Genomic DNA, 14,669 nt, shown 5'->3' with positions numbered 1-14,669 from the left:
CTTCGTGATCTTAAAGGTCTTTTCCAACCAAACTAATACTATGATTCTGTGGTTTATGAAGTATGGTGATTACTGGATCAAAGTGCATAGAAATAAGATTTGAGTTAATTTCAGTGTTAGTTCTAAAGCAGAGAAATAGTTGTAGATATGTATTTTAACTTGAAGCTGTCTTTTCTCCAAATTTTCTATACCTTTTAGTATGAAAAAACGTATCACTCCACGAACTTTCATGTAGAGTTTTGTTGAAAATGATTTTTGTAGGAATCCAAGCCCTAAAGTTTATATTTTGAATTGTTGTGTAAAGAGGAAGGAGTTGCAGTGTTCAAATTTATGTTGAAAATTACAACCTATATAACGAGTAAACTAATGTGTAGATAATTAAATTAAATTATAAGCCCCAAAATGTTTAATTAGTTATTAACCTCGGTTAATCTAGCATTAAGATTAATTTGGGGATTTCCAGGCTGGGTAGGAAAGATGCTGATGAATGTGTCTGTGGAATCTATGCGCAGCTTGGATTCAGCTTGCATAAAATTTTCATGTCCTTATATTCGTTGGTTTTCAGCTTGTGATAGTAAGGTTTCAGACATGCTAAGCCTCTAGCACTGAGAGTTACATGCTTTTGAATCTGGGCCTGTTGATACACAATTAAATTATTCAGTTGGTAACATTTCTGATTTTACAGCCGCATCCAGCAGTAGCAACCCTGACCACCAGGGTTCAACATAAGTTCTCTTAATCCTCCATTCATCTAATGTTAGTATTTTTGTGAGCCCTACTATTCTGCTTACATTTCTGTTATGTACATGAAGGTCCTTGAGATACAGGTTTGCTGGGTACCAAAACCAGGTGTGTAGTCAAATGGTGTTGTTCTTTGTCCAGTTCTATTTCCCCTTTTTTTTTTTCTTAGCATTATTACTTAGAACTTATGGTCAAGAACTTAATTATTTATAGTTTTGCTCCTGTACTTGTTGCAGTTGGAGATCAGTGGGTTTAGGCTATGAATGATGAATCAAATTGGTTAGTGAGAGGTGGCACCTGTACTTTAAAGGATTTGAATGCTTGGATATCCTTTAGAGCACAAATGCTCTAAATGCTATTACTTTCATTTTTCCTTTTACTTGGAGGAGTTTGAGTAAAGGGACACTGAAGACATAAAAAATGTAGTCAGGTAAAAGGTGTAAAAAATCGTGGTATTTGAACATACAGCGCATATTCAAGTACTGTTTTATAGCTCTGTTGTAGTTGAGGCACTTTGTATGTTTAATTAAACTTTTGTCCTTTGATAAATATTTGGCTATTAGACAAGTACTTGGCCACCCCGAGTCTTTCATCTCTGGTACTAATTGACTGGAATCCAGCAGGTCACGATAACTGGCAGACAACAAAATGACCTCTGAATTTCTGCTTCTGAAACAAGTTATTTTGTCTTTTCAATTAAAAAAACCCTGTATATAATCATACTTAACAAAGAGAAGACTGCATGTGTATCATGGTCAACAGACCATGTCTAATTTCCTTTAAAAAAAAGCCTATCCATTACTCCTTACAAATAAATGTTTGCTGAATTTTGCATACTGACCACCAAGAGGTTTCTTAGAAGAGAGGATGATTGCGAAGACCTGATGTTTGGGAAAAGACCCGGAAGGATGAGGGAGGGATGTCACTCATAAGAGAAAACTAAAAAGCATTGGCTGATAAATGAACGAACATAGATTGGAGTTCAACGTGGTGATGAAAAGACCAAGTCTTCTCTTCAGACTGACCAAGAGTCTTGCGGAAAAGCAAAGTTTCGTGATGTACTGGGAGCTTTGGAAAAGAAATATAGTGGTTAGTGTACTGAAGTTCTGTCATGCTGTGCAAGACAGAATGGAAAACCAGAGCTTTATTGATCAAGAATGGAAATGCTTAAATGCATTAACTGGAAGTGATACTAATGTGTAAATGATAGAACCATTTGATTCAAGAGTGCTGCAGTGAAATGTATTGTGTTCCATTTCTGTTGATCATAGAAGAGAGACAAAATGATAAATTGATGTCATAGTGAGGAGGATTCTGCTTCACTTTCTCGTTCCATGTGTCAAACCCATTTGAGGAGGGTAATGCAGTGTGAAAATAAGTGGTTTATTTCATATTTGAAACCAAGAGGTGTATAGTGACGTGTGTCACACCTATGTAGAAGTAATAAAACAAAGCTGAACTGACAGTCATACATTAGCAAAACAGATTGACAAAGTAAAGCCTGCAGACTGTTTGTTGCATTTGTATTTCATGTTTGTGTGCGTGTGTATGGACAACAAAACAAAAAGCCCACAACAGAAGTCGGTGTTTGTTGTCATTTTCTGTATAGCTGAGTAATGGCAAGTAGAAGAGGTATACAGCTATTTGCCATTTTCCAGGGCAAGGTATCTTTATCAACAGCCAAACACAAAGTCCCCATACCATGTCTCCAGTAATAACTGGATGTAAATCAAGTGTTACTGCAATCACAGTTGTTTATGATTGCCAGGAATTTAGACATTAGCAACAAAGTAGCAGAAGGTGGTTCTGATGTGGAAATTTATCACAAATTATGTTGCTACCTGTTGTAACTGAAGTGCTCTGATTAACGTAGTGAGATGGTAGAAATTAAACAGGCTGCAGTTAGACACTGATAAAATAATAATAAAAAACTCTGCATTTTTGTTGAAGAGAAGTATCGTGGCCGGTAGAGTGGAAAACAAAATCATCAGTAAGATGTTTTTGGCCAAGATTTGTTTCCAAATGTGACAAGTAAATCTTCTATAGAAACTGTGTATCAGAGAAGTTGGAGCCTTGCACTATGTCAGCATGCTCAGGGTTCTTTTGTGGAGAACTAACAGTAATTCGTTCATGCATTACTGTCCCTCCCTGTAGGGTACTCTTGACTCTGAAGAACTAGCTCTTTTAAATGCCTTTATTTATTCATAGGGAAAATTTTACTTTTTATGTGATTCCATATTTTGACACAGTGGAGGAAATGTTTTCACATGTTTATTTTTCGTTTCATCCATTTTCCTTTGTATTTGTCTTTTTCTGTTTTTATTTATTTAATTTTGTAATCTTTTCTTCAGTTGTAATTAATATTATCCCTCTATGCATTTTTTCATTTAATTCCATTCACAAATAACATTCTATCCGTCTTGATCACACCAAGGTATGTTATTGGAGTACAGACTAGGAGCTTGTTGATTTTCAAAATATAGTCTTCCTATGTTTTTTCCCCATGACTTTTTAATAAGAAGGTAATGGCAAGTTTCATTTGTCCAGTATCTACCTTTGTGGCTTTTAATTTTTAACTATGTAGTCAGCTTTGGATGAAGACAGGCATCACTTGTATCTTGGAAGAAAACTACCATAGGAACTATCATGTTGGCAGCTGTTTTCCTTTTTGTCCCATGCCCATCCATCCAACCCCCAGCCCCCCCCCAAGGCAGAAACTGAAGAGCAAAGGAAGCGAATTACAGTAGATTTGTCGTGCAGTATTATGCTTGATGCTTGGTGTTCACCAAACAGTTCCTCAGTTGACAAGTACAGATACTATTTTAGATGTGTATTTTTGCATACCAAGAGTGACTTAGGTACCTAATCATAGAGAACAACATTAGATTAAATGCTTGTGATTTTTCTTAAGATTAAATTAAGCAAAAGGGTAAATGAAACCTGGTTAGTTTGAAAAAAAATATCCTGACATTGTTAGTCAGCCGATGAGTTCAGTGGGTGAAACAAGATTATATGGAAATTTCACATCTAATTAAATAATGAAACCAGTCCTGTGAAACTGAGTTTTGTTAAGAGTGTGCTAACCTAGAGACTGGTTGGGATATTGGTGTCCATATGCTCTGGTGGATAATATCATTTGGAAATGAGCTGGGTGATACAACACTGGTTTCTTTTTGGAAAGAAGAGCACCATGAACTCATCCGCCGGTAGGTGCAATCTGCTGTTTTGGCCTAGAACAAGGAGGCGGAAAGATCCACTGGCATGAGGCCACAGCACAGTGTATTGCTTATTGCCCAAGTCCGTCCTGAGTAACATCCACGTTTTGCCTCCTAGCAGGGGTAAGTGGAGAGATTTATCAAAAATGTGATGCGTTGCATTGAACAATGAAAAATATTGGTGGTACTTATTCACTCTTCTTTCTATGAATCCCCTCAATTCTCTTTGCTATTTTAATAATTTGATGCTTTGGACATAGAAACATATTATACTTCAAGTCAGGGTGTGGTAGCATCTTGTCCACTTCAGATACACGGTCCAAAGTACATTCTGTTGCTGAAGGATATCTATGCAATTTGAGGTATTTTTGATACACTGGAACTTCATAAAACAGTTTCCATTGGAAACTTCTGCAGTAACTTGTTCAAGTGCTTGAACCTTGAGACATGCGGGTCTGGGGCTAGATAGTTGCACCACATTTTGATGACTTGGATGGAGAAGTATGTTATCTGCAGGAGGCAAATGTGGAAGATGGTTCTTAGATCAGCTTAAAATTTGTTCAGGTTCTTTTCTTGCATTCATTGGGGGAAAGGATGTGATCTCCTTCAGCCTCTGAACTGAATCAAAGGGCTCCTCTTGGTCTGCAGGTGCAGAAATAAATTAGAGCCACTTCCAACCCTGCGTTCCTGGTTGTCTTAATTGCACGAGGAGCAAGTTCCCTTTACTCCTAGAAAGCAGGAGGTATTAATAAGCAAGACCGACCCTTTGACTGCTGTGTATGGTTTCTTTGTTGTAAGACTCTTGCTTACCCTTCTATGTTGAGCCTTTGCAGTCCTGGCCTCTTTTATTTTCAGTTTTTTCCTTTAACCTGTCTTAGTTTAATGCCAGCTGGCAACTAAGCACCACCTAGCCACTTGCCCACTCCATCTCAGTGGGATGGGGAAGAGAATTAAAAGGGTAAAAGTGAGAAAACTCATGGGTTGAGATAAAGACAGTTTAACAGGTAAAGCAAAAGCTGTGTGCAGAAGCGAAGCAAGGCAAGGCATTCATTCACACGTCCCACGGGCAGGCAGGTGCTCAGCCACCCCCAGGACAGCCGGGCTGTGTCACTGGAGCAGTGGCTTGGGAAGAGAAACGCCGTCACTCTGAGTGTGTCCCACACACACCTCCTTCTTCCCCAGCTTTATATCCTGAGCGTGACACCACATGTTCTGGAACACCCCTTGTGCCAGCTGTGTCCAGCTGTCCCGGCTGTGCCCCCCCAGCTCCCTGTGCCCCCCAGCCTGCTCGCTGGGGGGTGAGAGGCAGAAGAGCCCTCGGCTCTGTGCCAGCGCTGCTCAGCAGCAAGGGAACATCCCAGTGTCACCAGCACTGCTTCCAGCACAAATCCAGAGCGCAGCCCCACACCAGCTACTGGGAAGAAAATCAACTCTGCCCCAGCCAAAACCAGCACAAACCTCATTCTCATTAGTATTAGGCATTACCAGAAATAGTTTTCCTGTAGGAGTTTCTGGCTAGTTTCTTATGTCATGATCAGTCAAAGGGCAGCTACATGATACATATTGTCTGTTTACTCATTTGTGTTGAACTTATTTCCAATGCTGTGGTTATTTCATTTGTAATTTTGGTAAAGTTCAACAAGGCCAAGTGCACATGGGTCAGGGCAACCCCAAGCATGGATACAGGCTAGGTGAAGAATGGATTGATAGCAGCCCTGAGGAGAAAGGACTTGGGGTGCTGGTGGGTGAGAAGCTTAATGTGACCCAACAGTGTGTGCTTGCAGCCCAGAAACCACCACGCCCTGGGCTGCATCAAATGAAATGTGACCAGCAGGTCAGGGGAGGCAATTCTCCCCCTCTGCTCTGCTCTCATGAGACCCCACCTGCAGTGCTGCGGTCAGATCTGGGCCATCAACACAAGAAGGACATGGACTTGTGGGAGTGAGTCCAGAGGAGACCACACAACTGATCAGAGGCTGGAGCACCTCTCCTGTGAAGACAGGCTGAGAGACTTGGGGTTGTTCAGCCTGGAGAAAAGAAGGCTCCAGGGAGACGACCTAGAAGCCTTCCAGTACCTTCAGGTACTTGGGTCTTCAAGAAAGCTGGAGAAGGACTTTTTACGAGGGCATGTAGTGGTAGAAAAAGGGGGAATGGCTTTAAGCTCAAAGAGGGCAGATGTAGATTAGATAATAGGAAGCATTTTTTTCCTTTGAGGGTGGTGAGGCGCTGGAACAGGTTGCCTGGAGCAGCTGTGGGTGCCCCATCCCTGGCTGTGCTCAAGGCCAGGTTGGATGGGGCTGGGAGCAGCCTGGTCTGGTGGAAGGTGTCCCTGCCCGTGGCAGGGGGGTTGGAACTAGGTCATCTTTAAAGTCCCTTTCAACATAAATCATTCTATGATTTCTGGGAACTTTTCACTTTTGCTGAGCATGGTACAACAATGTATAATCTGGCTCTTTATGTGAGCTGTTAAAAGAATAGCACTTACGTCAGGTAAGTGGTTATATGTGCTGCCTTCTGGCTGTATTCTGTGCGTGCCCGTGCAGTGTTTCAAGGTTGATTCAATGCTGGATTTTATTTTTTTTAATGCAATATTGTATTTATTCCTGTTTTGAAACAGTTTTGACCTTGTACATCTGTGCAATACAGAGAAAGTAACAGTGTTGTAACGCAGAAGTTGTCCATATAATTGCAGGGAGAAGCATCACTGCAAAACCCTTACACTGTAACAGCAAGCATGCTCATCGTGGCCTGTGATGAATATTGCTCTGAGCCTCATTAAATTTTAATTAGCATTTTGGACTCAAAAGTGTGGTGGATCACATTCTGATGTATTTATCATGTTTATTAGCAGCTTACACTAAAAAAACCCCACGCTGCTACACTGAGTCCAGCGAGACTGATGTGGGGTAAGATAGTATAATATATGAGAGGAATGGGACCTAGCCTGCTAGAGGTACCAGTGCATGGAGCAGCTGTAAGAAACAGAGGTATGTCTGTGCCACGCTCTTGGTGGCATTGTAGATTTCTGTTCAGAGGAAAAAATGATGAAGAAAATAACTTACTGAAATGTTTAACTCCAAACATTACTGTAGGGCTGGAAGTACCAATGTGCAATTTTTATGGTCTTATGTGCTGCAAATCTGGCCACAAAGGTATCTTAGTTGCAAAATAAGTAACAGAGCATATGACAAGTAAAGTGCCTGTGTACTTATGTAAGGTTATCCAGCAGCCCACTAATAGGGAATTTCCTTGATCATTGCTCTGTAGTCTTCCACCCACATATAAATATGGAAAATGTGCAATTCCTAGGGTAATAAAACTAACATCTTTATGCCAAACTGGATGATGTAGTCTGTTTCCAGAGCTAACAGTCAGAGTGGCATGTCTGAAATTCTTCAGCATTCTCAGAAGCCTAGTTTTTAATAATCACCTGGTTTTACACAGCTGTGTTTTACAGTAGTGACCTTCAGTCTCTTTAGATTTACCTTCTCCCCAGGCTTTTTGCCTGGTGACCTTCTAGGTGATTTGACATGAATGTTGAACTTCTTAGTGAAGTTAAGATTTATTAGACTGGAAAGTTGTTTGTTTACAAAGAAGGGAGATAAATTTTCTTACACTTTCAAATATAGACTTAACTACCAGTAATTGTATGTTTGCTAGTTTAGTGGTATGATTCATTTATAAGAATCCTTATATTATTAGAATAATAGAATTATTAGAACATTGTAAGAATATATATTTGTTTATATGGCTAGCTCTTGAATGTTTGAAATATGAAAAAATTGGATAGAATATGTAACAGCAAAGAAAATACTTCCATGAATAATAAAAGATACTGTCAATCCATGATGAGCTGCCTTCCCAGTGTTACTTTAAAGCTAAAATCTGCTTTGAGTTCCTTCCAGGACTTGAATTCCCCACATCAAAGCTGTTTAGAAATTGCCAGTTACCCTGAAAGTTGTTAGGATGCTGTCGCCAGCAACTGATTTCCCCCCGCCCCTCCTTCCCGCAGAGAAAAGGCTGAATCCAAACTGGCCGAGAGGCAGGTTGTATGCTCTGTCAGTATTAACATTGTCATTATCTTCTTGGTATCAATAATCATAAATAAATACGTATAAGTGCTTGTATTTGTTTTAATAATTTAGTTGCCAACACAAGAAACTGAAATAGTTCTTGAGTAACATAACAAGAGGCACACTGTGGGGGACAGTGTTAGCCTGGCTCCGACCATGCCCAGCAGCGGGTGACTGGGAACAGACCGAATTCATTTACACATTTATACATATCAATACATTCCTAGAGAGACAGATGTACCAATTTAGATGTTTTGGTTGTATGTGGAGATGTGATATAGTATATATGAATAATATAAATGTTACGTGTTATATGTGCTTTTTAAATTTAAATTGGTATTTAATGTTTAGTGATAATAATTATTATGTAGGGGGGTTATTATTTATGTTTTATTATTCTTTTAATTAAAGGTTGCATCTGCATCACAGTCTTTAATAGTCCCAGTGGACTTTTATTCTATGAGTTGGCACTTTGAATCCAGCTGTTCTTTGGTAGTAAAAACATTCTGGGTTCCGAAGTAAAATTATGCGTGATGCCCAGTAATTACACAGTGTGTTTATGTCCTAGTTAATTATGGGCATTGAGGGTTTTGTTTATCAGTTACAGAAAATATTGCCTCTTGTGGTTTTGTCTCTCTGTTTTCATGTTAGGGTATTGAAATAAGTGTATCAAGTCCACACATTGTGCACTTGATTATTATTATACGTGGACATAATAAGATTAATTCCTGCTTTTTAAATTTCCAGCAACTGACATTGCTGGCTGAGATACCTTCATATCTGATAGCTCATCCCATAAAGTGAAGGCAGTTTCTGTGCCTGTTCAAAATTCCAGAAGTGAAAAGGTGGCAAAAGGAGGCTCCAGTGCAGGTGCAGGGAAGGGGTACTAGGTAGAAGGGGACTTTAGGCAGGCAGAAACATGTTTGTTTTGCTTCGTGTGGTGCTCACATTTAGGAGACGTTTATTTTTGTGATATGTTTTGATACGACTTCTAGAAAAAAGTCTGTGTTACAACCATGTATAGAACTCTAAGCCTGAGGACTGTGTGCAGATGTGTGAAGCAGCACGTTGCACCACTGGGATGCAAAGATTAGAGCCTATGGAAAGGGAAAAAAAAAAAAAAGCAAAATATTTTATGCAGATTTTTTGGGGGGGATGGGTTGGGTGTTTGTGTGTGACAAAGTTGTTGCTTAAAGCTCTCCTGTGAGTTGAGATATTGTGTGAGATATTGTGCTTAGTTATTGACGATACTGTGCTCTCTTCGGAGAGATTAAGTGCAGGGGGTGGGAAAATGAAAGAAACCAGACAAATGGATCGGTTAGTTTGAAATGTGCTTTGCCAGTAAACAAGACTTAAGATCGTGAGCCACGTGGATGAATATCTAGTGCGAGTCAGAAAGCAACCAGCTAATCTACCGCTTTCCTGTTTAGAACGAGAGCTTGAACTGTTCACTGCGGTATTTTAGGAATTTGTCTTTACTACCCTGTTTGCTAGTTGGGAAAAACCATAACGTTGGGCATCAGGAAGTTCAATGAGCTTAAATTTAAGCTCGTCACTGCAAATAATAACAGTTCAAGAGCCTAGTCGTGTGCTGAAATGAAATTTTAGGAAGTGGTTTACTGTCATAACAAGAGATTTTGCGATTATTTTATTTTTAAGTATTTTAATTCCTTATTACATACAGAGCTTTCTTGGTAGGATGTGGTGGGACAGGTGCATGTAACATTCCTCCCAAAACAGTTTCATGAACATGTCATAGTCTGAAATTTTGTGGCATTATTTCTTTCTTGTCTTCTTTGCAGAATTTATATTGAAGGCTGAATTACATTTTCAATTATATCCTTGTAAATTACTTTGGCAAAACTGAATTCTTAGGAAATTTACAAACACAGACTGATTTTTTTTCTTGATTTTTCCAGTGGAATAAGTTACAGGAACTTGCTGTGCTGTCAGAGTTTTGAAGATGTACCTGATAAGTGTTTGCAGGATGTAATACAAGACACAAACACACACACACACGCACAAAAAAAAATATTGGCAGTACAGGATGTCTGGAAATAAGGACAGGCATTTCATTGTGGCTTGCATTGGACAACGTAGAACCTGGGAAGCTTGTACTTGTCATGGCCAGAGTCTGGGAGGGCATCGTTTTGCTGTTTCATTGACTGAAAGAAAAGACGGTTTGAGAATTTTAGCAAGAGATCTCTCTGAATATTTTGTTTTCACTTTGCTCAAGGGCCAAAACCCTGTATGTGTAAATTTAGAAAACTCAGTCAAGGAGCTCAAGAACCCTTGTTACAGATGTTAAATAATTCCTGCTGAGAAGCATTAATTCTTAACAGTGAATGCTACTTTCCTTGAAATGATCTGATTGGAAGGACATGGTAAGACATTTCCCTGATGCACAAATGTGAATTAATATTGAATGTGTAGAAAAAAAATATTTTTATTACTGTTTAGCAGGCTTGCAGGAAAAATGTTCTTCAATAAAGATGGTTCCTCTTTACTTACAGTAAGAAAAAAAATCAATTATTCTTAACAATTTGAGTACTTTGTACACATAAACCATTAAAATAGAAGCATACAGATATTCTTTGAGGTCACATTTCAAAAGAGATTTTACTGTTACTTTTCTGTTCTGTTCTTCCTTTGTATAAACGTTCATGCAGGTGCAACATGTAACTTGAATGAAGAATTCTATCTTCAATCTATGTATGTTATTTAGTGCAGCATTTTGTGTTTAATTTACGTGCTTTTCAGGATAAATGACAATGAAATACTGAACTTGGAAATTATGATTAAATTTATTTATCAAAAAGCTGTAGAGCCAGCACTCTTTCTCTCGACTTAGACCAGTCAGTGTATGAGCTGGCACTTTGCAGAGCATAGGTGCTGGGAGTTTTCAGTAGGAGGGTTGGAGCTGTTGTAATCAAAGTGAAGGAGATGTGTGCCACAGTGAAGAATGGATCATGGGAAAAGCCTAGAGAGCTGTAGTCAGGAAAAAGACTTTGAAGATGAATTGTGGATGACAGATTGTTAAAACAAAGGAAGTTAGAGTTCCAGAGTTCACTACACTGTCAGAAAATAGAAAATATTTCTGTAGTCCAAGTGTGGGAGGACAAAGGTTGCATGCTTTTAGCAGGGAGTTTCTCATCTATGATGTGCATTCATAATTTCTAACCGCAAGAGGGGAATTAATTTCATGGGTCTGTAACTTCCATTATTTTGAGGTCAAAGCAGAGCTGCTCTGAATGTTGACCCAGAATATCCAAAGCGTATTTGCTATGGATATAAATGAAGACATTCAAACCTGTATATATTTAATATTGTCTAGAAAGAGTAAGCAACTATTAATTTATTACCAAAGCTACAGTGGATAATATATCACAGACATAATATTTGAATCATAGAGTACTTCAGGTCAGAAGGTATCATCTGGTTCACTTCCCTGTTCAAAGCAGGGCCAACCCCAAGGATGAGATATAATAAACGAGAACATAAGTTGAAGAATTATTTTTTTTAATTCTTCCTAGAAAAGAAACTGTGACACACAAACCTGAAGGTGGTTAAGTCCTGAGAATAAGCTGATATGGCAGAATAAAATGGAGCGTCATGTACAGTCAGGGAGTTCAGTGATGCTGTTTTTTTGAGGGCAAGAGTTTGTTGTGCTACTTGGTGCTGATGAAGACAAAGTAAAAAGAGAGTGCAATATATTAATATCTGCAGTGCAAACAATTGATGGTGCTGAGGGATGGAACAAAAACACAAACCACCTGCAGTCTGAAAGAAGAGAGATATAGGTCCATGAAACAAGTAGGTTTGAAACTATTTTTCATATGGGTGTGCATATGAGATCGAAGCAGCTTGTTTAATACAAAAATGGCAAAGGGTTTTTTCCTATATGTTTGCTGACAAATTGTCTTAGGGGTTTCGTTGGTCATTTTTGCCATCGCAGAAGTGTTCTGTGCTACAAATTATTAGAGAATACTAATTTCTAGACTAGACGTGTATTAATGGAGTAGGAAATTTAGCCTTTTTCAACTGGCAGCTTCTGTATTTTTCTGTATTTAAATGAAGGATGAGGAGAGGGGGGTCATGGTCAAGTTGAAAGCCTTCGATGGACATGTGTGCATGAAATTATTAGCGTATGTGTCAGCCTGCCACAGTGATGCATGCATTGCAAATTAAGCTGCACAGGTGAAAGGTCTGCTTTGGGTTTTGTCCCCCTGTTCCTCCAAGCAAGTTATCTAACAAACTTGCACAAATGCTGTCTAGTTCAACCTCTTCTCGGTAGAAATCAGCCTTGTTTATATGAATATTTCACCTGAGTGTTTGAACTTCCATTCTCAGTGCTGAGAGAAGCATTTCTGTGACCTCCTTAAGACATGCATTTACCAAGGGGATGAGCACTGCTTCTGAAATCCCTTTTACCTTTTCAGTGCAAATGAAGCTGAATCTATTGCTGGGGATGTGTAAATACTGAACGAATTATTGAACCTCTGCTTCACTTCCTCATTTGGGTTGCCAGAAATATCAAATATAAATGCTATAGAAATGGAGACATTCAACATACACTTTATTATTGGAGTTCAGGGTGTGGTGTTGGGGGGGGTGTCTGTGTCTGTGTGTGTGTGTGTGTTTTGCATGAACAAGGGGGGATGGAGGTGTAATGTTACATTGAACTACATTTATGACTGGTTACAATTTGTTGTTCTCAGCATATCTGGCCAGGATGTCATCTCGTACTGTTTTAATTTTCCTGAAAGGATGAATTCAACTTTTTAAGCAGGGATATGTCCAATGTAACTAGGTGGATTTTATTATTTGTCATGAAATGCTCCTCTCATACAAGAGTACCGGTTTTCATGAGAAGCTGTGATGACACATTAATCTTTCACTCAAAATGTTGTTAAAAATACCTGTGGAATAAAGGAACGGTAATTAAGTGACAACATTAATTTGTTACCGAACTTGAATGTTCTTACAGAGCATGAATGTTGTAATGGTTTATTTGTTGAGCTGTCTTCCATCGTACAGTCAGTAGTCAAACTGAAGAAAAACAGAGGAAGAGAAACTGTGTGCACAATCACAAAAAGAGTACAACAACTTCTTAGAATTAAAATTACATAACTTTTTTCGTCTTTCAATTTTGTTTTCCAGAATGATAAATCCCCAGGGCGTTCCACAAGTCGATCAAGTAACATTTCAAAGGTATGTGATATCTGTTTCCTTTGTATAGAACTTAAAGAACACCAAGTTTATCAAATGCAATATGGTACTTTACTTCATTTAACCATATATGCATATTCTGATGTTTTCTTTATAAACAGCAGATTTTAATTTTTTGCTGCCTAACATTATGGTTACCATGTAAAATGCATCTTAAAGTATCAATATACAATTAGTCATTACTGTCATACGTGTAATAATAAGTAGTAAATAACAGTTGCGCCTTTTTCACCTGCTTCCCACAACTGCTTAATGTTACATTAATGCTTTGGTTTAAGATAGAATTCCTACTTGATTTTTATCACCCTGCCCGAATCAAATAATTGCAACCACAATGTGTAATGCTATGAATGTGTCATCTTTTCAGACTGAATTCTGAATTCCTTTTACAGGAATTTATGGTTCACAGAAACCAGGACTTTATATCTAGATGCTTTTTAATTTCTAAAAAACGGAGAAGGGAAACTTTAGGAAAAGGCAGAATGTGATTTGTACTGGAGTTCTTTGGTTTTAACCCCCTTCTGTCTGTATTTTTGGTTCAGATGTGGCTGAAATTATGCCAAAAAGCCAGGATATATAGGAAGTAAAAGATGAAAATCCGATAATTGTTTGAATCCCAGCCTAAGCGTCCATCATGTATTATGTTTGTATCTACAGATTAAATATTTTGCACTCAGTGCAAGCACAGTATCCTTAAGGCCCTTCCCCACAGTATTTTTGTCTGTGGGGTACACACTGTAGAACTGTTTTCTTCTCAGAGTTGAAAAAAAAAAAACCAAAACAAAAAACCAAAAAACCCAAAAAAAACCCAAACAACAAAACCCAAACAAAAATCAACAGTGTTTTTTTGAATTAAAGAAACTAGGTTTTTGTTAGGTTCTGCTCTTTTACATTAAGAAGGAAAAAAAAATGCAAGGAAAAAGGCTTAGAATGTATCTAGCCTGTTGCAGGATATGGCTGATCTTTTCCTGACTTGCTGCCTATTTTTAAAAAATATATAGTTAAGCACTTATAAGGTTGATCACAGTGAATTGTATGTATTATTTTCACTAAAAGTTTTACATGTATGTCTATAGTTGTAATTACTGTAAATCTATGTTGACTTGATAGTACTTTAAGTCAGTTGTGTGGGTTACACGGTGACAAAACATAAATATATTCATTGACATGAGAACGATGGCAGTGACTAACAGTTGTTTTGAAGTAATTTCTGCAGAAATAAGTATAGATGCTTATTAGAAAGGTGTACTTGCACCTTTTTGAGTAGTAAGTTAAAAAGCAAGGTTTCCAGGCATGCTTATAATCTTTTTCTGATGTATAGCATCATTCATTCTTTTGGATCAATTTTTCCATGTGAAGGTACCTGCCAGTGAAGCTTTTCAAATGCTGAAAGACATTTGATTTGAAATCT

At 38.3% G+C, this 14,669-nt stretch overlaps 1 protein-coding gene across 5 annotated transcripts in view; it reads left to right on the top strand.

The window, feature by feature from the left end:
* The window catches only part of MARCHF1 (membrane associated ring-CH-type finger 1), a 258,944-nt gene that overhangs the window by 187,505 nt on the left and 56,770 nt on the right, over positions 1-14,669 (top strand). For all 5 annotated transcript variants that reach the window (XM_055701239.1, XM_055701245.1, XM_055701253.1 and 2 more), the window contains one exon: positions 13,190-13,240. In XM_055701239.1, the coding sequence (XP_055557214.1) occupies positions 13,190-13,240 (51 nt within the window). The remainder of the gene's footprint in view (positions 1-13,189; positions 13,241-14,669) is intronic.

This window comes from Falco cherrug, chromosome 1 (assembly GCF_023634085.1).
Source record: "Falco cherrug isolate bFalChe1 chromosome 1, bFalChe1.pri, whole genome shotgun sequence".
Taxonomy (NCBI): domain Eukaryota; kingdom Metazoa; phylum Chordata; class Aves; order Falconiformes; family Falconidae; genus Falco; species Falco cherrug.
The sequence above is the reverse complement of the archived record's forward strand: the minus strand, read 5'-3'. Positions and strand labels throughout refer to the sequence as shown.